A 23,834-nucleotide genomic window follows, 5' to 3' on the forward strand; every position below is an offset into this window, starting at 1 on the left:
CCAGGCCCGTGCCGGTGATGTAACCCTCCCTCCAGCCAATCAGAGCGGGGAAGGTTGGGACGGTGACGTGAACGACCCTAGCAACAGGCCTCGTCGCAGCCGCCCAATTAGAAAATAGCTGGGGGCGGCAAGGAGCCAATGGGAGTCGGCGAAGGAGGAAGGCGGCAGGAGGCAGGTCTCCCTCAGCCTCCCTCCGATAAGATGGCGGCGGAGCTGGCGATGGTGGCAATAGCGGCTTTGTCTCCTTTTAGCGCCTGAGCCCGGTTCCGGCCCGGCCGGCCGCACCGAGCAGCGGCGGCGGAGACATGACCGCAGAGCCCGTCAGGTACGGCCCGGAGCCCGCCCCCGCCGGGCGGCGGGGGGAGCGGCGGCCGCTGCTGGCGGGCGGCCTCCGCGGCTGCACCGCTTGGCCCGGCCCGCGGCCCCACGGCGGGGGTGGGGCGGGGACGGGGACGGGCCCGGGGCGGCGGGCGCTGGCGGGCGGGAGGCGGGATGGCGGCGGGAGGCCAGGTGGGTAGCGCAGGGGGAGGGGGCGGCGGCGGAGGCGGCCGGGCGGCGGGCGCTCGGCTCGGCTCGCTGGTCTCGCCGCGGTCCGGCGTTCGAGCAGCGGCGGCACGCCCGCCCCTCTTCCCCGGGCCCGAGGGGCGGGTAGGGCTGGGCTGGGCAGGGCCGCCCCGTCCCGTCCCGGCGGGAAGGCCTGGAGGGGCGGGGCCGCCATCGGCCGCCGTGCCCCCGCCGCCATCGGCCGCCGTGCCCCCGCCGCCGGGCGCCACGGGATGTGCCCTCCGTTTGTCCGCCCCCGCCCCACGTGTTTGTGCTGTAGTAAAGTCCTTCCTCTCCCGCTGATCCCCCCGTGAAGGATCTGTTTTCATGCTGGTTTACAAACATCTCCCTCTACCCTTGAAGAGCTGTCTCCTACCGTGTTAGTTATTGCAAACAGCTCCTGTTTTGCTGCGTAAAGTAAGCAAGCTGACAAAAACCCAAGTGAAGTCAGTGTTAAGAAAGACGCCATGTTAAACTATTAATAAATAGTTGGCTTTGTGTGCTTTCGGTTTATCGGTATCTCAAGGGATCTGATCAACACAGCCCATCACCCCCAAATATTCCACATTCCTAAGGCACTATATAAACAATAAGGTGTTGTCACTTGACTATCACAAGCGTTGCATGTATCTTCAAAATCAAACAGTATCAAGAAGAGGAAGCATCATGCTGTCTTAAGTACTGAGCCTTGGATAAAGTTTTTTCTATGGTCATATTTGTGTATCTTCACCACCCAGTTTTAGACTTATTTTGAGTAGTTCATAACTACTGTGTAGTTGCAGCTGAAAGTTAAAGGGATGATAGTTTTCTTTCCTTGTATATTACTTAATTTTAGAGCCTTAACATTTCTGAGGAAGTAATGAATGTCATCTACTCCTAACTAACAAAAAGATTTTTAGAAGGTTATCATTGTTATTGATGTTGATCCCATGCTGATGTAAGTCATATTACAAATACACATTATTTGTTTCATCACTTCCCAACAGTTAGTAGTTTATTCTACATATGTTTTCTTCCTTATTTTATAAGACAGGGATTGTCCATCTCTCCACCTTTCTTTTTCTCACTTCCACTTTCTCCCCTCTGTGTTCTTAAAGTACTTTGACAGCTTAAACCACTTCTGTGTTGGATCAATTATTTTGTGTGTAAACTAAAATACTAATTAAGGGGCTTTCTTCTTTTTCTTCCCCAATCCCTGAAAATCAAGAGTGGAGTTTGATTTCTGTAAAAGGTCTGGCTTATAATGTTTATTGACTTCTATGGTCATAATTAGCATTATATATTCTGAAAAATGCTCTTCCATTTGGACCACTTTGCTTTTTCCTTTACTGTGACTGTTATATTTTGTTCTCTCTTTTCCCATATTCTGCTTTGTCTTTTTTTGAACCACTTGTTCCTGGTCTACATTATGAAGGTTTTGTACTTAACCCTTTCCATGTTCTTATGTTGTTGTTAGTGCAACAATTAGTGTTACTGCTAAGGGACTCCTTTAATTGATGCTTCAGTGGCAGAGGATACAGAAATTCACACATTTTTCCATGCAATTTTTCAGATTACCTGCAGACAGAAAGGTAAAATGGGTTATTTCAGATTGTTTGTAATCTTGAAGAGCAAAGAGTATGTACCATATAGATGTGAGATTGTATGTAGTCTTTGGGTTGGATCTGTCCCATATAATAGGCCCTGTGACAAACTACTTTTAAGTAGATGGACATAATATTTCTTTTGGCGCTCCAGACTTTTTTCCTGGTCATGAACTCAGTTGTTATTCGGTTTAAATGATTTTTATAATTCTCATCCCATATAGAGCTTGTCTTGAACAGTTTGTTTCTGTTATAAGAACAGTTCCATGCCAGGAACTAGGCATGTTATTGTAGGGTACCGTGGTTTCAGGGGTATAAGCTGATGAACGCATTGTATGGGCTTTTTAAAAATTTCTGTCACTTCGAGTTCTACTTAAAATTGGAGTTGGAAAGAATGAGAGGGAAAAGAATAACATACTCACTCTCTTTTGTTCCCATCTCCCACAAGTCCTGTTGGCCTGTCAGCTGCCTGCATATCTGAACCCTGCACAGTCACCCTACACACTCATTTCATCTTCTGCTCTCTGCAGTTTTGCTCATGTAAGTCATGTACAGAAATAAAGCTAGGAGTTTGTTGTTAGAATTCTTTGGAAGATACGCAGACAATAGAATTGTGATGGAAAAATCTTTTCCCAGCATTTCTGAAAGATAGTGTTTAAAAGGAAAATAATCAATCAATATTAGTCTGCTGGCTGTGAAGTTCCAAACTTTTGTTATAAGGCACATTTTGTTTAATATTAAGAACCTAGGAGTCTTCCATGTTCAGAATTAGAAGTTTGGAATGCTGAAAAACATGATGAAAACTGGAGTAACTTCTAAGAAAGTTAAAAAAACCCACTGCCTCTGTAAATGTTTATAAAATAGATTTCTCTACAACTTTTGCCCAAAAAACTTGATTTTTTTTTTTTCTGAAGTGGAGGAATCTTTGTCATAGTCACCTAACTGTTCCTACCAATCAGTTCATGCATTGTACAAAATAAGGACAACAATAGAAAAAGAAGGCAAGCTCTGAATCTTTCTCACTTCAACCATCTGGTAGTCAATGTAGTGATACTAGATTTTTTTAAGTTGGCAAAATAAATTTCATTTTTTTAATGCTTCAGACTTCAACTTTCAGTATAATATTTTGGTAACTTGATCTTAACATTTTGTTAAATTTTCTGTGCTTTTGAGTCCCTTGAATTTCTTTGTTCTGAGTGATATTATAGGGTTGTTTGAGGCATGTTATTTAATGCCACAATAATTTAATTGGAAATAAGTCAATAGCAATCTTCCATATTCTCTGGAGGTACAGTTGTCCTGGTTTCAGCTGAGAAAGCGCTAATTTTTTCTTCTTAGTAGCTAGAATAGTGCTGTGTTTTGGATTCAGTATGGGATTTGATACGAGAAGAATGTTGATCATACACTGATGTTTTTAGTTGCTAAGAAATCAAGCACTTTTCAACTTCCCATGTCCTGCCAGTGCGCAGGTACACAAGAAGCTGGGAGGGAGCACAGCCAGAGCAACGGACCCAAACTGGCCGATGGAATATTCCAGTATCATACAACGTCATGTTCAGTATATAGATAAGGGTTGATCGGGAAGCTTGCTCTCTCTTCCAGGATTGTGGTTTCAGGATTCTCTCTCTTCTGGGATCACTAGCTCGGAATGGGCTGGGCATCGGTCAGCGCGTGGTGAGCGATAGCATTGTGCATTACTCATTTGTATTTTTATTATTATTATTATTATTATATTTTTATTTTATTTCAATTACTGTTTTTATCTCAATCTACGAGTCTCCTTAACCCTCCATCTGTCCCCCATTCCCCGGGGGTGGGGGAGGGTGAGTGAGCGGCTGCGTGGTGTTTGGCTGCCATCCGGGTTTAAACTACCACAACAGTGTAAGTTAGCTGGCTTTCACACAATCATGTGGAATGGCCATAAGCACATTCTTTGACTCTTTCCTCCAAGAAGAGCAAAACTTTAGGCTGGTTGTTGTCTCCTGTGCCAGATGTGCCCCAGAACTGATGTGTTTGTGCTACTTAAATTCTCTTAGAGTGGAACCTACTACAGTGACTTCATTATTTCTGCTTTAGTACAGTACTGTCTCTGTTAAGGTCTTGTAAACTTTGTGTCAGGGTGTCTGTAGAGCTTAACTGAAGGTATCTTCATTTTCTGTGAAATAATTTGGTGTATAATACAAATCCTGCAGTAGGATGGCCTTAATGTTGTGGAAACTTGGAATTTCCAGTTCCATTGTAGATGAGCACTTGTGCCCTCTGCTTGAAGGGAGGAAAAGTTAGTGCTTTTCATGTGGATATACCCCACCAAAAGAAAGTATCAAAAATACTACTAAAATGTGCTGTGTTCATCGTAAAAACAAATGCCTACAGTCTATGACAAAGTACGTTTTTAGATTGGATCACTAAATGTGTCTCTTATAAACAGGAGAGCCTAAGGATACTTCTGAACCTCATGAAATCACATTTTGTATCACTGGAGCTCAGCTTCTGCCTGCAGGTGATTTGGAAACATGAATCGGTTCACTGATAGGTCAGTGGCAAGTTGTTCAGTGGTGACTCAGGAGGAGGAAGAAGAAATTTTAGAAATTCAGTTGCAAATATAATGGAAGGTTTTATATTGACTTAAAGATGGTAGGTGAAGTGCCCAGTTTTACTAAAGGAAGAGTTACGAAGCTTTCATAATTTGCTGTAAAACCTAGCCACCAGACAGTTGTCATTCAAGAGGGATGATGGATTGATTGATGTTGATTTTTTTCTTTGGAAAAGGAGTGAAACCTTGAAAAAAATCAAGAGCTTGATTACACAGGTTGTCAACTTTAGTGCTATTTAGGCAGTTTATTTGTAAGTCTGAAAGTTGCATGGTTGTAGAAATGTCGTGTCTTGGGTCCAACTGCAGGTCTTACTAGGTTCATCTGTAGAAGCCTTGTTGGGTAAATACATCTATCATGTGAAGTAAAACAAAAAAAAATAGGCGATAAATTCAGTACTGGCAGTGGGGCAAACTGAGATGACTTTTATCTTGTAAAATAAAAAACGTATGTTTCAGATGGGCTACAACGCTTAAAACCTGTAGCAAACCTGATTGGGAATATCTGGGAGACTTGAAGGGACATGCTTTAGTTCTTAAGAGTTTGTAATGAGTGATGTCTCGTTGAGAATCTGTGATAAAGTCCAGGAAGCAGAAGGCAAATGAAGCAAAAGAGAAGGCAGTTTTAGACTTAAAGGAGGGTGATGCTATTGGATGTGGAGCCCTTCTTTCCCTTTAAACAAAGCATTTTAAGCTTTTTAAATACAACTTTGTTTCATATGTTATATATGCTAGTTGGAGCTTCCTTTCCTGAATTAATATAGTGAGGTATTTGATTTGCCATGATTTTTGACTCATGAAGGTGAAAATACTGTATTTAGATTTTCAAGTGGTTGATTTCAGTCAGTCTTTTTCAGCTTGCGGATTATTTTGCCATTGAAGTTATAGACTTCTGTGTGGCTTTTGGGCCAACCTAACAATGAGATTGTTCGTCTTAGCTTGTTGTGGGTTTTTTTGGTTTTTTGAGGTTTTTTTAAGCTTCCACTAAAGAAACAGATTAAAACCAAATAATTTTTCACCTTTTAGTGAAGCATGGTAACTTTCAGCCAAATCCTGATACAGTTGTTTGTATACCATCTCAACAAAAAGAATGTGTAATTTTCCTTGAACAGAGTAAAGGGTCTCTTGGTGACTTTGAACCATTGCTTTCTTATTCCCCTTGTGTGTCTGGAGGAAGATAATTCTGTTTACTTGTCTGAACCAGTTATGCTGTACTTAAGCTCCAGAGTTACTTCACCCACATCATTGAGTGTCTTCAACTGTACTAGGTATCACTTGATTAAGCCCCTGTGGATTTAAAGTCAGTTCTAAACAATGTAAAAGAGTGAATCTGTGTTAATGAAGTCTTAAGCATAAAATCTCTGAGTTTGGTGAAGTGCAAGATGCATATCTTTTCAGTCAGAGCTTTGGCATTCTGGTGTTTTCTGACTGTGTCTGATTTAATACGTTTAATGTGGAACAATTCTGTCTAAACACGAGAACTTTTTTACTGTGAAAATGGTCAAACTCTGGAACAGGTCACCCAGAGAGATTGTGGAGCCTCCATCTGTGGAGGTATTTGGAACCTGACTGGACGTATTTCTGGGTGACCTCCTGTAGATGTCTCTGCTTGTGCTGGGGGTTGCAGTAAGTGATCTCCAGAGGTCCCTTCCAACCTAAATGATTCTGTGATTCTTGGTGTCATTTACCTGACCAACTAATTCTGCTGCTGTATGATAGTTGAAGCTCGTGTAGCATATTGCTGCCACTGGAGTTACAGTCCCTTCTTCCCCAGCTCGGACTGTCATCACCTCAGCTTGCAGAAGCATTCATACCAATGAGCAGTGAGCTGGATTAGGGAAATTATCTACATTCAGTAGAAGAAATGGCTACTTTTTAATATGAATCACCTTCTGTGCATATCTTTCTTTAATTTTGTTTTACTAATGATTGTTTAATTTTGTCTACTTAATACTTGTTCTGCAGTATTTCATTGCAGCTTCAAAAGTGAAAAATGATTGGGACTTAACGTGAAGCAACTGTAAAGATGAATTTAAAAAACTTGTGGCCTTGAACTATTTTTAAAAGTTTAAACGTAGAAAGATTTTACACAAATGTTGAATTTAAGGAAGGTGAATACTTAAGATAGGAAAAATTTTGCAGAAACTTATTTGTCAACATTGAGGTAGATGAAAAGCTGGAAAGCACTCCCGTTTCACTGACTTTGAGGAGCCCCTTGAAATTCAGATGAGGGACACTTGGACTAAAAGTTGGTAGGATCCTGTGGAAGAATGAGAAATTCACTTTTTTAAAGGAAATACAGTTTTAAAACTATTCTTTCGTGGGGTCACATCCCCTTTGGGCACATCCCCCTGCTCTGTCATGGGGTCCCTCCCGGGCTGCAGGTGGGTGTCTGCTCCCCCGTGGAGCTCCCTGGATGCAGGGCACAGCTGCCTCACCACGGGCTGCACCACGGGCTGCAGGGGAACCTCTGCTCCAGCACCTGGAGGACCTCCTCCCCTCCTTCACTCACCTTGGGCTCTGCAGGGCTGTTTCTCTCACATATTGTCACTCCTCTCTCCCAGCTGCTGTTCCACAGCTGGTTTTCCCCCTTCTTAAATACGTTGTCCCAGAGTTGCTACCACTGTCGCTGATGGGCTCGGCCTTGGCCAGCGGCGGGTCCGTCTTGGAGCCGGCTGGCATTGGCTCTGTCGGACACGGGGGAAGCTTCTGGCAGCTTCTCACAGAGCCACCCCTGCAGCCCCCGGCTACCAAAACCTTGCCATGCAAACGCAGTGCAGGTAAGCGCATACAAGGGGCAGCAGTCAACAGCCGGATTGAATGAAGTATGTTGTGTTGAGATTAGGACTTGGCCTGTCCCTTCGTTTTCTTCTTACATATTCTATGGGTTTGTAGAATCACTTAGCCTAAGCAGTGATTTGCCTGATAGGTACTTTTTTTAATCCTAGTAAGGGCCAGGCGTTTACCGTTTAAGATTACAGCAGTTGCTCTGAATGTAGGTAAGAAATGATATTCTTACAAGATAGTTTCCCAAGGTCACAAATCAGGTTCATGGCCAAACCAATAATAGTAGGACACCTTTCCTTTCATTCCTGTTTTAATTAGGCTAAACAGTGTCAAAATAACTCTAGACTGATGGTGAAGCCCATTTGCTTAGAACATGTAAGCCTGAAAGCACTAGTAAATAGTGTAGGGACTGTTGCTATATAGTAGAGGGAGACTGCTTGCTTCACTTAGTGCTTTTGAGATGGTTCTAAATTTTTAGGCTCCTATGTTTTTTAAAAAAATACACATTTTATAGGTTGTGATCAATTTAATAGTGGATGGGTCTACTAATATGTTGCAAAGAATAAAGATTTTGCAGTAGAAGGTTTAAAAAAGATTATAGACAATATATTCTCAACTATAAAAGCATGACATAAAATCGCTTTTCTACAAAAACAGGTAAAGCATTGCCCTAAAATAAACTTTCTTTGTGGTGAAGTACAGTAAGTGTAACACCTTCACTTACATTTGACCTGGTATTCCTTAATACAGGCTTATGGTACAAAATGCTGAATAATCAAGAGGAAAAGCAAGTTGAGAAGACTTTTCGGTATTAGTTTGTAGATTTTATTTTTTTGATTGTTGTTTGTCAGCATGAGCATTTTGCTCTGAAAACAATAATTTTAGGCTAGTTAGGATAGTTAGGATAAGAGTTAATAAATGGTAGTAGATAATGTTTCAAGTGTTAGTACAAAGACACATACATACTATTTTTAATTTGTTTTGTATTGAGAACAATAATATAACTCATCTATAGTTCCCATTTCTTTTTTAAAATGCTGTTACCAAAACAAGTTATTTACAAACTAGATGAGCAGAATTCCACATGTGGGTTTTTTGTTTTTATTACCAAAAATGTACTGTTTTGCGGGATTTCTAAATGTACATTAGTTCTTCAGACCATCTGGAATGGATATATAAAATCTCTTTATGTACTTGTACTATCAAGTAATTCTGGAAAACTCTAAATTTTTTTAACTTAATGTGAATAAAATGTCATTAAATCTCCTTTCTAAAGTAGAGCGTGCAATCTGTTAAAACTGAAGCATACCGTTACAGTGTTTTCCAAGTATGCCCTCAATCCATGACAAAAGGGAAGCTGAAGTTTAGGGACTGGCAGTTGTGTAGAAGCTTGAGTCCAGTAATTAGAGGGAAAGATTTTTTAGACTGATTGAGAGAAAAATTTTAAGATACACTTGAGTAAAACAGACTTTGTTACACTCTCATACAAAGTTGCTCAAGTGATTGATGGTATGTATGGAGTCTCAAAAGAAAAGTGTCCTTTACTCATGCAGAAAATCTTTCCATTATGAAGTGCTATTTTGTTTTGAGTACTTCAGAAGATTTAAAGAAATTACAGATTTTTTTTTTTTTTAAATGGATGTTTTATGCTGGTTTATATGTGGTTATTTTCACTGGTTTAAATAGTCATTTGCATTAATGTGATAATACCCTTTCGCTCATTGCTCAGGAGAGTGCTCACCTGCATGTCCTTCTTATAAAACAGGTGATTTTTTTTGTTTATCAATTGCAGTTAAATTAAAAGTCAGAAGTTAATAAATGGATGTGTTCAGAGAAATAGTAGAGATGGTAAAGGTGAGTAGGTTGAGCTTCTGATAAAATACTCAAAAGTTCCTACAGCATGTAAAACAGTGACAGAAAATCTTATTTCTTCATGCTATCAGAAGATAAAGTTTTGAAAGTAATGAGGAGATAAAAAGTGAAAAGGATGGAAGCCTGTATCCTTTAGCTGGGTTAACTTACGAAGGGGGTAGTGTAGTTCAGCAGTTTGAAAACCCGTATCTAGTAGCAGATAAGGTATGATGACTCAGACATACCAGCTGGCACATTTTAGAGGACTGATAGGGTCCAGGAGGGAAGCAGTGACAAACAGCTCCGAGTGGTAACTTCTGGTACAGGGGGATCTGAACAGGTGACTGCCCTTGGCCTCAGCTGGTGTGCTTGCAGCTAGAAAAAGGCACTTGTCTCAGGAAATTGTAGAAGCTTTGGGAGGAGAAAATCTGAAATAAACAACGTAAAATGAGAGGGATTAACATGCAGGTTATGAAGTGATACAGCTTTTCAGCAAAAGCATAGGATAAAGGTGTTGTCTTTTTACTGTAATGATTGCATACATGAGACTAACAGTTTCTGGTGTCTAAAACTGCCTAGTGAAAATTCCCGGGGTAATATTTTTTTATAAATTTATTATGAATACTCATACAAACAGATCAAGAAATGATCTGATCCTACATGGTTGTTTTCTTACAAAATTAATACCTGACACACAGTATATATGCACATGGCTGATTTAATATAAGCTTTGCGTAAGCAGGTAGATCTGTCAGACTCAACGGACCTGTTTGTTTCTAAGGTTGGAGGTGAAATTCTGCTGTTATTTCTAGTCTTTTATATCCTCAAAGGTTACATTCTTGGTAATAAAATAGAGATTTTATTATTTTTACCTGTTCAGCTTCTGACAAAGTAGAATCTTCATTTTTTGTCATCTTCATGTTATAGCAGCATTACCACTCATGACTTTTTTGAAATTTGTAAATAATTTTAAACAGTAAAAGCTATTTAAAATAGGCTTTTTATTACTATTCTTAACAGAGTCCTTAGTGCTTTTTTGTCAGTAAGGCTGCATGTATTATTTAACTCAGGGTTTAACAAAATTGTATGGTTTTTTATTTACTTTGATATTCTGTTGCAGAAACAAATGTTTAAGCAGTAACTGAGTTTTTTTTGTAGGTATGCATTAATTGAGATTAAACATAATTTCTTTCAAGCTTGCTAAATTAGAGAGAGATATATAGGTAACTTCAAGTTTTATTTGTATTTTAACAGTGAAAGCAAGCTGAATACATTGGTGCAGAAACTTCATGACTTCTTGGCTCACTCATCGGAAGAATCTGAGGACGCAAACTCTCCTCCAGCAGTATCTAAAAACAAAACCATAGGTAAAAAGACGTTTTATGTTTTTATTTTCAATGTATATATGATTCTAAAATCAAATAACTGTTGTTTCACTATATCACACTTCACTGGGGCAATTATGCAAAGTCCTAATGTGATTTAAGTGGTGATATCTTAAATATACAATAGGCCTTTGATACAGTATTTCTTTCAGTTCTGATTCTTTTCTAAATGTGGAAAAAAGCTAATCCTCCTGGTAACTTACCTTCTGTGAAACATGAGATGGCAAACATGCATGTATTTGCTGTACTGGGGCTTCCTTGTTCAGTTTTTCTGAATGTGTAAGTGCAGTATCTTGTTTTTTCTGCTGAAGTAAAGCTTTTGCAGTCCTTGTAGTTGTGGAAGAAGTTCTGGAGATTATCCTTTCATAATTATTATTTAAGAAGATTTCTACATGTAATCTGGTAACATTTGAAAACAAAATAATACTTCTGAAAAACCTTGAGTCCTACACTATGTCAAATTTGGTATTAGAAATTTTTGCTTAAAAGTTAAAAATAGGTAATGACTTTTAAACACTTTGTTTTGATTACAGTCATAAAAAGTGAAATTATTTCATAACAGTACCAAATAAAATTTGCTTCCAAATTGAACTAGATCAAATCTGTTTCCTGGTAACTAGGACTGGATACAACCTTTCAATCTCTACTGTTTAATGATCTAAAAGTTGTGCTGAAGTGATAGAGTACAGGAGAATGAGCGTGTTGTCTGTGTTACAGAGTTTATTTTCAAACTCTTGTTGTCCTAAGTAATAAACTTACATGGCTTTTCAGGTGTGCAGTTACTATCTTGTAATGTTTTGTCTTGAGAGAAAGTCTGCTGCCATGTGACCAACCTCTTTGTGTGAGCATCAAACTGAACTGTTAACGTAGGAAGAAGAAATTATTTATGTGATAATTCAGCAGTAAACTGATGTGGGTGCATCTCAACGTGAAATTTTGCTGAGGAGCATACTGGGAAAAAGGAATTTTTTCCTTTTATCCTGTGTAGTTACGAAGTAGAATTTGTCTCCTTGCCTTAAAATACAGATGAAAGGGGTACACTTACTAACTAATAGCAGACGTGTTTCAGTGTTGTTTTTGAGATCTCTGATTTTATTTCTTAAAAAAAAGAACATATTAAAGTTGAAAAGTCAAGAATTAAACACTTAAATATTAGGAAATGCCAGAATTAGCTGTGCAAATGTACTTCCCCTCCCAACTTTCTGTGCATAATGATAATGTCTTTAGCAACCCTGCCTTCTTTTTTTTTTTTTTCCTTCTAATCCTCAGGATGCTCATTTAGTGTACAAGTGATAGACACAATTGGGGCCAAATCAGGTTTATATAGTAATGGATCTCGTGCCAGCATTTGGAGGATATGTGAACTACTAGGTAGAGTGTTGTGAGGAGGGAGATGACGATGAAGACAGCTCAGTGTGGCTTGAGAGTTGCAACATGTCCCTGCCATGCACACAGGCCAATTAAAACACGAAGCAGTTGTTCACTGAGCACTTCCATCTTGTGTACTGCTGTGGAGCTGGACTGTACCATTACGCTTATGAGCTAGGAAAATAAGTAATGTGAAATTACACTCGTAACTTTTGTTCTGGCTTTTCTTAATTTTTGAGTACTTGATTTTACAGCCTTAATAATATTGCTTTATCCTCTCTGCATTTGAACTGGATGTCTCCCTCCTCTACATTGTGTGGGTGCCAGCAGGAGAATTCCTGAGAGCACAGGGGAGGTTGACTTCCTGCTCTTGTTTCAAGTGACCAGCCCCTGCCCTGGAGCAGCAGTCACAGGGGAAATCCTGTGCTCTCACAGCCCTGAAGCGGATGGCGCGTGTGCAGCTGGGTCAGCACTAGGAGCCGCGAGGGGGTGCAGTGACCTCCATCACGCCATGGGGAGGGCGCGTGTATAGCCCAGTCACATATAGAAACTGACAATGGAGCATGTTTAGTTGCTTTTGGGAATAGCACGTGTGGTCTGGTTAACAGCCTGAATGTGGAATCTACAGAGATAGTAGCTGCCAGAATTAAAGAAATCTCTACTGAGCATGTTCAAACTGGTGTTTTCCATTGATTTATCACTTGGGCAAAATTGGTTAAGAGTAGAAGGTGGGCAGTGTCTAGTGTCCACAAGAAATGTCACCCTCCTTCCAAATTTCAAGTTCTTCCCTCAGAACAGGTCAATGCTGGTAATACTCCACAGAAGAAATTTCAGGTACTTAAAAGCACCAAAACCTTTCAACTGTTTCCATTTTTTATTCCCCCCTACCTTAGCTTCATATGCAGAAATGACTGGATAATTTTGCCGAAACAATTCAGCCTAGGTCAAATACCCAGCATTACATTTTCTAAATGAAAGTGATTTAATTTTTTCAAAGTGTAAAAGAAAACTGTTTGGTTTTCCCCAAACTGAAGTTTAAGGATGTAGTAAGTTGCAGTGCTAGCGGTCTTAAATTAAAATCACAGATGGTCATGATCTGTATCCTACAATTATTCTACTACTTTATTTGCATGTTTCTCAGTAGTGCATCTATTAAAATACTGATATTACTAAGCCTTTTGAGCAACTTCATACAAGTATCATTGAATCACTGGGCTTGAAACTTCCCTTCCATTATCTGGACTGGTGGATGGAACAGATACTAACAGGTTGCATGTCTTTAGGTTTTATATTCCACAGTTCCCAAGATCGTTAAATGGGAATTCTCTATCATACCCTGTCTCAAATGGGGTTTTTTGTCTCTGGTTCCATGATCCCAGATTTAACGTCAAGATGTGTAAGAGAAAATACTTCAAGTAACTTCTCAGGGATTAAAAAAATGCACTAACTATATTATTTCTGCATATACAGTTGTCCGTTCATTTCTTCAGTATTTCTTCACCAATGGGAAGGCTGTCTTTCAGCCTATCAGCAGCTTAACTGAAAGTAATTTCTAAATTATTTCTATAAAATTTATGCCATGCAGTGGACTCTTGTTTTGTTGTGCAACAGTTTGTCTCTGAAAGTCAGGCAGTCATCTTTATTCATGCTGGTGAAATGTAATGCTATGATGTACAGTGGGAAGAACTTTTAATATTTCTTGTACTTCAGTGGATTGCTTTAATTTCTCTCCACAGGTAAAAGTAGAGAACCTAAAAGTAGTCCAACATCAATGGAGAACAATAGAGAAGAGGTAAGAATAAAAATGCTTTTGAATTCTAGTTGCATGACTAGTGCAGAATGGCTAGTATAGGAAATGGCTGAGTTCACTTTGTTGCTTTTACAGTAAATACTTAAAGAATATTGTCAGAACCATGGCAGTAAACATCATATCTGCTGGATGGAAACATTAGCTGTAAAATATTTTAAAATAAATTTAAATTCTAAGTTTTGAATGATACTTTGATTTATGCGTATGCAAGCAACCCTGTTTCTCTGCACTGCACCCACCCCCCCCCCCCCCTTATTTCTAAATTGTTGAAATACAGAAATTTACTTGGACAACTTCATTGTCTTTCTCATGCACAATATTTCCTGGGGAAAATGTCTCTAACGCAGTTTAGAGAATTAGGTTTTCCCTACCTGAGATATGCAATTGCATTTTTAAGAAACGCAAAGTGTTGTTAATTGGTTCAGACTGAGTATATTGCAAAGTGAGTTTTTCTTTTTAAAGACATTCAGTTAATACTCTTTTATCCTTATTCTGTTCTTTGGCTTATGTGTAAACAGGCTCTTACTTATTTTTGATTTAAAAGAATTGCTTCTCTGCCTTGTATTTGCACTTCCACCCTGTTAGTCAGATAGCAGTAGGTACTTAGTTGTCCTTTTAGGCAAACATGCTTCCTTTTTTAAAAAAGAAAAAAAGGTGGAGATACAGGATCTTTATTAAACATGAGCAAATTTCTTCTATATGGTGTGTTATATACATTAAAGACATTTTTCATGTGGTATGTCTTACATAAAATAATATATATACTCTCCTGTTGGAAACATTCTGGTTGACAATACATTGGTATGTAGAGAAAGCACAAGTGCCAGTGTCCTTAGTTTGCCTTTACTGCAGTAAATTCAGGTATTTATTTGATACTGCTCAAACCTGGTTATGATAAGTGGCACAAACCTCTGAAAAATCACTTTTCCTGTGAAGGCAGCCGGCCCTTTCTGGTATGTGAGCCAGATAACAAGTGTCTGCGTTCTGCTGGCAATTCTTGGGTGCATACTAGCAATAGCTCCCTAGTGCCAACCTTCAAGAACCCTCTGTATGTGTATGGCAGAAAAGATGATAGTTTCTTCGCATAGTGTGAAAAACATTGATAGACCTTCATAACGTACCTCAGCACTAAGTGCTGTGAGGAATCCTGGTGAGTTGTAAAAAAGTGAAAATGCACAGCGGTGTGGAGGCAGGTGTGCATGTGTGAGTTAGGTCATTCTTCCATGTGCTAATCACAGAAGTTAACATTGCACATGATGAACACAGAGCAGGAGGCTTAGGACCAACCAGTGATCATGAGCCATTCTCAGTCCCTTCTCCAGAAGGCTGAGAGAACTTTTCAGCAGGTAGTGCAAGCTGAGAATTGCAAAGAGAGAATTTCCTCCATTTTATGAAGAGTCGGTGCTTGAGATACATGCAGTGTTTCTCTCTGAATGTCTCAACTTAAAACAGTTCCCTCTCTTGATTTCTTTTAAGATATATGCACAGGGAGGTTAGTAAGCATTAGTGACTTCATTAGAGTTTGGTGACACCTATTCCTAAATCTGTTTTTAGAAGAATAATGACTTCTTGGAGTCTTAGTTTAACTGAACTGGCATGACTATTGAAATTGTACGTCACTTTTGTTAATGCTTTTCCTGCTTTTTTTTGGGGGGGGGGACACGGACGGGGGGACGGGACAGTAAGAGCACTGGTGACTTCTGAGATGTATTGTAGTTAATGTAAGAATCTGTTTTTGTTGACAGGTCACCTGGTTGCAACTGTGTTGACTTTTTAATTTTTTTTTCTTGTTTTTAGGGCAGTAGTTCTTCAGAAAGAACCAAATCTTTAGGATCATCACGTTCAAAAAGGTTGGTTTGGAAAATAAAAACGAAAAGGTTACTTTTGGCATGTGAAACTAGAAAAGTCCATACACTATGCCACATACTTTAGTATACACAAGTATAATATAAATCCATTCGGTTAGCAGAGTGTTGGTAAAACAAATGCCTCATCGTACACGTAAAATTCAAATGGTCTTTCAGGGTCAGAGTTTAAGATCGTAAAGCTTGATTTTTATTAACAAAGACAAGAAGATTATCCTGTATCTTCAGGACAAAGGTGTTTATACAATTACTCCTTTGCTCTTGCTGTTTCTACGTGCAGGATTCTTCCAAAAATGTGAATTGGGTCATATTGGCGGAAGGCTTTATGTACCTTACTGTTGGGAGACTGTAGAATCAAAATGTGCTGTTAAGTTGTCCTGTGCAGAAGCTGCCATTTGCTGCATCTCTGCTTAATCTTTTTTTGCTCTTTCATTTAAAAGAAGTGTGGAGTTAACCATTTACCACCCAGTTTGAACCTACAGGAGACAAATTGTGACCTAAGTAACAGCAGACTTAATCTAGTAAAATTCCTTCTTATCTTTTGTTCTCACATGATGTTCATTCAAGTTGTCCTTCATGATTTTTTTAAAATCCTAGTATACTGTATAGGTAGGTGAGCTCTACTAAATGCACGATTTCAACAGCTGCCTTCTTACTGCTCTTTAAAAAGTATGTATCTCTTCTCACTTTCCTTTTTATTCAAGTTTATTATGTCCACTGGAATTAAACAATATTCTTCATTCTCCCTTTTCTGTTTGTCTTGATTCTGTGTGGTTTTATATTTGGCTTTAATTTCTCCCTCATCTTCTGAATCCAGTGTCCTGCTGAACTCTTTTTCATTTCTATAATTTTTACAGTCGTTTTTTGCTTCCTGTCTATCACTAAAGGTATTTTAACTCATACATTTATCATACTGTGCCTGATACTGACAAAACCAGTATCCTGCAGTAGTTCATATCTTAACCTCAGACTACTGAAAATTGTGCTCAACATTTTTTTTCTTTTTTTTTCCCCTGCTCTGACATTGTAAATTCATTCATTTTAATGGATTCAGTTCTAAATTATGTTTATGTGAAACTCTGGCAACTGGTCCTTGTATTAACAGTCAGCTGTTTAATTTCTTTCTGCATTTCTTTTATTTCCTTGCAAGCATCTTTTCTGCCAAGCTGCTTTTTGTCATTTGCTAATATCTGTGTGTTCTCTTTGCGCTGACTGTTAAACTTGGGAATGATGTATAAAATTTCTGAGCAGACTTTCACTTGTGTTTCATTTAGGCTCTTTTCCTAGAAGTGTGACTTGCCAGCATACCTTCTTAAAAACACATCAAACCTCAATTTTACAAAAAAAAAATAAAACAAGCCTGTGAAAAATATTTTATATCTTATTTCACACAGGAGGGGAGAATTCCTGTTTCTAACAAGAAAATAAGCCTACAACTTACTGTAATAACTCAGAGCATCCTGTCTCATAATGTCTTTAATGAATTCAAGGAGAACATAGGTTTCCCCAGTTAGTATGGTGTTTTGTTTGCAAAGCGCCAGACTTACCTGTATTGCAGTATGTAATATTTGTCACGGTCTGGGTTTTTTTCTGTCTATGCAGGAAACCTACAGTTGTAACAAAATATGTTGGATCAGATGATGAACAAATCTTAGATGAGACTGTAAATGAAGATATTTCAAATGAAAACTCGGAAAACGATGTTGATATGCAAAGCTTGCCTAAAGGTAGTTCATGTCTGTATGTCTTTCTGAATTCAGCAAATTAGCCAAGATTATGATGTGGTATAAATAATTAACTAGAATGCACATGTTTTAGTAAAATGCCTGTCTTAGGTCCTGGCTTTTATATAAAAACATACGTTAGTGCACACCACTCCCCCCACACCCCGTTCATGTGCATTTAAAAGAGAAAGCCAAGCACCTTTGGTTTTGAACCCAGCATACTTTAATCAGTGGGTACACCAGCATGTGCTGGTGGCTAATTTCAAATGTCTACTGACATCTGTATAAAACCAACATGAAACGGGAAATAATTTACTCTTTTGTAGAAGTCTTAAACTCTGTCACTTGCAAGTCTTACTTATTTTAGTGTTCCATCTTTGAGATTATTAATAATTAGATCAACAAAAGCAAAACTAAATCTGGGGGGGAAATGTCATTACTGGATCTATTTTTAAGCCCCCTTTTAAAACAGTTAATACTATAAGCCTACATCCCGCTGCTCTTAACTATAATGTGAGTTTGATTAATCTCTTCCGTTTCTTACCTATGAAAGCTATAGGAAAAATTGGAGGGGCCGCTACTGTTTACTGCAAGAGTAGCAGTATGTAAAACAGTCACTTTAAAATTATTTTTTCAGAATATTAGATTATTTCTGGTGTCCTTGCAACAAAAGTGTTAAAATTGAGCTCTTAAGTAGGAAAGATAGTTTTTCATGCACATAACTTTGATTAGTACTCTTCTCTGTTTAAATAAGAAAAGAATTTCCGAATTTTGTTGAACACAAAACAGGTTTTATTTTATTGCTCTTTCACTTATTTCATGCTCAAATAAATTAAGATGAGGGAAACTGGATAGAAGGGGGGAAAAGAGAGAGGAAAGAGTAGTTACTCTAAAGCTTTTGATAGATTTAAGTGACGTAATCAAAGTCCTTTATTTGTAGCATTGCACTGCAAATTCCTGTACTACACACACCCAGCAGTATGACAGTCCTGTTCTGCACGTACCACATCAGGGCAGAGAGCAGAATTTGCTCTTCATAGCCCATTCAGTCTTTGACTTTTGTCCTACAACTGCAAAACAGACATAATTTGAAGTGTGTGGTGGGTTTTTTGTGTTCTGTTTTTTTTTTTTTTTCTGTGAACATCTGTGCATTCAAAACTTTGAGTTTTAGTCAACAGATTGCACTTTTTTTTTTTGAGATACTGTGTTGGGTTTTATTTAAACAGGACTTTTGCACTTCATTTGAATGTGTAATGGTTTCCAATTTCTAAATAAAATTATTCTAGGTACAGTGGTTGTACAGCCTGAGCCAGTGCTGAATGAAGACAAAGATGATTTTAAAGGGCCTGAATTTAGAAGCAGAAATACCGTTAAAATGAAACCCGAAGCTCCCAAAAAGCGTGGAGGTAAATACAATTTAAAACATTTATTAAAACGGGTTTAAATTGTTGCTTATGACCACATTTGGTACATCTAAAAATCGTTCATATTTCTAATAAATTATCCTAAAAATACCTCCACTCTTCTGGCTTTTTGCTCATTAAGGATTCTAGCTGGCTGAAATTAGCCTCCATTGCTGCCCCTGCAATGCAGCAGTGAAAGCTAAGATTAGTTCTCATTAAACTTCTTATTTTCAGTGGCTATAGGATGCATCATTAGGTACTCCATATGGACCCTTCTTACTTTGTATTCAGAACAGTTGGTTGGTTGCAATCAGGTGTTACAGGTATTCCTTTTTTTAAGGAATTATATTGGAACACCACTGATATGGGTACATTCACTGACTCACCAAGAAAGCAACTGTATTTGAGCAGGGACATGTATAGGCATACTATCAATCAGTGAGCTAACAAGAAACCTAAAACCTCTAACAATTCAAAGACAGTTTTGTTTTGTTTTTAAATTGTGGGAAATTCCCTACCAGTGGGCCCTTCTAAGGGTTATCTTTGGAAAGCTGCCATGCCAGCTGGTTTTCCATAGCTGCTGCTAAAACTGGGAAAAAGTTAGGTAGATTATAGTGGTAACAGAAATTAATCTGTCATTTTTTTTCCAAAAAGTGAAGGATAGGGAGGATTATGTATAAAGTAGCCAGTAAGAAGGCAGATATTTTTGTTAATGCTACTAGCAGTGTCTTAGTTCACACACCTACAGCAGTACCCAGGATATTCAGACAAATAACTCTTGTACACACTATTCATTCTTTCCATTGTATCATTTGAGATACTTGCTCTCTTTTAAAGTCTTACTATAATTTAATAAGTGCTATTTCTCCATCTGTGGTTGAAGAGGAGTAAAATGTGACTGTGTGGAAATGTGCTTGTGCATGCATATGGGTTTATGCATGATTTTGATGACATTTTGAGCATTGACGTTTTCTCTAAATTATTAATCTTTGAAAGTCAGTTCCATTCTATTCACGCAAGATGTCCTGTTCAGCATGTGGGAATACTTCTTCCATTTGTGTTTATAACAATTTTACAAGAGGGCCAACAGAAATCTTCAGGGCTATAGTGTTAAAAAGATAGGACTCTTCTGCCTGAGCTTTGTGGCCTGTGTCTGCATCCCCAGGACAATTCATATGACCTGCCCTTCCAGTTGTTTTTTTTTTTTCCAACTTTCCTTTGTGTATCTGGACGTGTTGCTCATGTACTGGTGCCTGACATAAGATAATAATTTTGGAAGGGACATCAAGAGTTTAAGTCATATCTTTATCCAGGGGAAGCTCAGCTATATCTGTGTCACTACTGATAATCTTTGATTTGATTTTAAAGTTAGCCAGTACATGTGTTAAGCTCCTGTCAGCTTTTGGGAGGAGGCAGTACCTATTCCATTTCCCTGTGTTGTCCCCATTTCCAGACCAGGAAAGGTGGCCAGGTAAAGGACATGACAGCAGTCTACTTCAAGAGCAGCTGGATTAGGAATGCATCAGAACAGTTTTATTTTGTGACATGCACAGAAGAGGTAGTGCAGATTCATTTATTCCACACTCGCACGCAGCAAGTCTGGTCACGTGAAACGGCACTTACCTTTCTCTTGCTACTAGAATGGGGTGCCTAGCCTGTGCACATACAAAGTTAAGCATTACTAGTTTAAGCAGGTAAGCCTGTAGTCTCACCTACCTGAGATCCTGAATTCTATGCACAGCAAGTAAATAAATAATAACAATAAAATAAAAAAATGCCAGTCTGCCTTGTCCTTGCAGAGTGCATCTTTGCATTTTTATTAGGAGTTACGTGTCCTGTTTATATTAGAAATAGTAGTAGTAATAGAACTCTTGCCTTTATAGCATCAAAACGCTTTTATCCAAGACTGTAAAAGGCATTGTGTCAGTTCTTATTTTCAGGTTCTGTGTCTGCAGAATGCTTATGATTGTGTTTTTGCTAATAAACTCATAGTTTGGAATGTCTTTTAAGTAAGTATTTTCTCAGTATAAATGAATTAGTAGTTGTTTAATTTCTTTGGATCGTCGTAATTTGTAGTAGTAACATGGTTTACTGAGGTTTGCCTCATAAATTACCCTCTTCTTTTTTTTCTGGTTCCAACTTGCAGATTTTTGGGGAAGGAGACAGAAGTGCTTTCCCTTAAAGTTGTAGAGAAGGGGGAAGTAGCTTGGGACTTGACGGTGATAAGCTTGTTCTCCCTCAGTTGGCTGTTACCCTCTGTGATTCTTACACCCATTTAAGGACTGTGATGTTTGAAAAAGCCTGGGTAGGCTTCTTTTTCAAGTAATACAATACTGGTGCATGCGTTTATTCAAGGTTTACCAGCAACGTTTGAAACAGACGTTTGAGCTGGTTTTGTGGTCATAGGAGGTGCTTTGCAAGTCCACAAGCTCTGCAGTACATAGTCACACGTGCATTGAAGTTGAAAACAACAAATCTTGTATTCAGAATTTCAGACCCACTATTTTCACTGAATTGTAAGGGTGTATTAGTTGTTTTTACTGGCCTGTAAGCTATTCAAGATTGTGCTTCAGTAGTAAATTGCTAGTTGTGTGTATTGTACCTTGAGAACATTCATTCAGTTCCTTAGCATTGTGGTGTTGGTGCTTGGTTCTAATTCTATGGTAGTGATTATTTAAAAAAAAAAAAAAAAATATATGGTCTGTACTCAGACTGTAACTGTTAAGTTAACCATTTGAGTTAATTTTCTTACACTACTTTACTGAACATGACAGCAAACACTAGTCACAGTTAAGTGATCCCATATCAAACCTCTATCTGCTTGATCCCAAATTTAAGTTTTTGAAAGTACACTGTCCTGGTTTTGGTTGGGATAGAGTTAATTTTTCTTCTTAGTAGCTAGAATAGTGCTGTGTTTTGGATTCAGTGTGGGATTTGGTAGGAGAAGAAAGTTGATCATACACTGATGTTTTCACTTGTTGCTAAGAGATCAAGGACTTTCCAACTCCCCATGTCCTGCCTGTGTGCAGGTGTACAAGAAGCCAGAGTGATGGACCCAAATTGGCCAGTGAAGTACTCCATATTGTGTAATGTCATGCTCAGTATATAAAGGAGGGTCCGGGAAGGACGGAGTTCTCTCTCTCACTTCTGAGATTGCAGTTTCGGGATCTTGTTTTTTTGGGATAGCTAGTGGGGAACGGACTGGTATCAGTTGGCAGGTGGTGAGCAGTTGCGTTGTACTTTACCTGTTTGTAGTTTCTATTATTGTTATTGTTTTATTTCAATTATTAAACTTTTTATCTCAACCTATGAGTCTCCCTTTACTCCTTCAATTTTTTTTCCATGCCCAGGGGAGGGTGAGTGAGTGGCTGCATAGTGTCTGACTGCCAGCCGGGTTTAAACAATGACCTCTCTGAGCGGATGTATGAGCTTTCACAAATGATCTTCCTTTTTCTTGAAAGCAGTGATGCTGTTGAAAACAAAATGGTCTTACAGTATTAATTAGTCTGTTTAACAACCTGGCATGTAGGAAGCCTCCCAACCCTGAGTTCACCACCTTTCAAAATGAATTGGGGGATTGACAATAAAGAAATGCTTTCTTGACCAAAGTAGATACAGCAGCAGAGTGGTACATGAAATGCGGGAGCAATCGGCAAGATGGTGAGAATATATGTATTACAGCAAAATTGCAGTTTCAAAAAAAACCAAACCCCAACCAACAACAAAAACCCCCATCAAGAAGGGAACAAAAAGTGAAAGATGTTTTTTCAGGCACTATTATAAGCATTTCATGCATCTTCTGTAACTGTTTCCCATATTTTTCTTTGAGAAACGAAAACTGTATGTGAAAGAAATACAATGACACAAACATGAATTAAAATGGTATTTTATGAACAAAGATTAAACGAGGAAGGTTGTACGGAATACCAGGGCTGCTTTGAAAGAGTTTTAGTGATGACTCTTACGTAGGTGTGTTCTCATGAGGTGACCAGTTAATCCAAATTAAATCTGTCAAAGGAGAAGAATTGTATCTTGACCTTAAGTGGAGTATAGAAATTAGAGGAAAATTCTTTCAGTCTTTAAATGACGAGTGGTTACAGAAAGATTTATCTAACGCTGGGTGGTAAAGAAATAAAGGCATATGAAAAACCTAACAGGCCAAAATATTGTAAGAAAATGAAATAGGTATATACAGATTTCTTTAAAAAATAAAAATGAAAACAATTAATGTGTGGTTTATAATCCTCTCTATAGAGGAAGGACTACATGGAATTGTAAGCTGTACAGCTTGTGGGCAACAGGTCAACCATTTTCAAAAGGATTCAATCTATAGACATCCTACACTGAAGGTTCTTATTTGTAAGGTATGTAGTAAACAGTTCTACAGTTTGTACTGTTTGGTTTTGTTTGAAATGTTGTATTAGTTGATTTGGGTGGGAGTAGTTCTTGTTTATTATCCAATAAGCTTTTCAGTCATTAACGCTTATAGTTAAGGAAACTAAAAGCAGAAAACAAAAAGGCAAATACAGCTTACAAATTTATATTCCAATTTTCTTACACCCCAGTTAAAGTCATTGTGGCTTATCTTGTAATTCATTTTTACAGTTATATTTAAGTCTATAATTTCAGTGAATTTTTTATTTTAAATGATCTGTCTGAAATTTCTGCCTACTCATAATGTATATAAGAGCAGATTCAATTCTGGATCTCTTGGTAAAGCATTGTATGTAAAACAACATCAGAATGAGAAGTGAAAAAGTAGCTTCAAAGCCATCTCAGTTTCACTTGTGTACAGCTCCTGGACTGTTTTCATTTATGGCAGTGTCTGTAATGATGGTCTAGTCCATAACCCAAAACCAGCATCTGGGTCTTCCGCTACATGGTTTCATGGTGGCTTCAGTTAGGCCTTAAATTGCCTGCAAGAG

General features: G+C 38.5%; 1 protein-coding gene across 8 annotated transcripts in view; it reads left to right on the forward strand.

The window, feature by feature from the left end:
• The first annotated feature begins 89 nt into the window (after positions 1-89).
• Positions 90-23,834, forward strand: part of ATRX (ATRX chromatin remodeler) — an 88,611-nt gene continuing 64,866 nt past the window's right edge. For 4 of the 8 annotated variants that reach the window (XM_074835338.1, XM_074835339.1, XM_074835340.1 and 1 more), the window contains exons 1-7: positions 8,254-8,311; positions 10,609-10,721; positions 13,844-13,899; positions 15,715-15,767; positions 17,385-17,509; positions 18,793-18,912; positions 23,164-23,273. In XM_074835338.1, the coding sequence (XP_074691439.1) occupies positions 8,268-8,311; positions 10,609-10,721; positions 13,844-13,899; positions 15,715-15,767; positions 17,385-17,509; positions 18,793-18,912; positions 23,164-23,273 (621 nt within the window). In that variant the 5' untranslated portion in view covers positions 8,254-8,267. Of the gene's footprint in view, positions 326-2,569; positions 2,667-3,759; positions 3,801-8,253; positions 8,312-10,608; positions 10,722-13,843; positions 13,900-15,714; positions 15,768-17,384; positions 17,510-18,792; positions 18,913-23,163; positions 23,274-23,834 lie in introns of those variants that run through there. The other 4 variants (XM_074835342.1, XM_074835344.1, XM_074835341.1 and 1 more) reach the window with 4 other exon arrangements.

This window comes from Strix aluco, chromosome 10, assembly GCF_031877795.1.
Source record: "Strix aluco isolate bStrAlu1 chromosome 10, bStrAlu1.hap1, whole genome shotgun sequence".
NCBI lineage: Eukaryota > Metazoa > Chordata > Aves > Strigiformes > Strigidae > Strix > Strix aluco.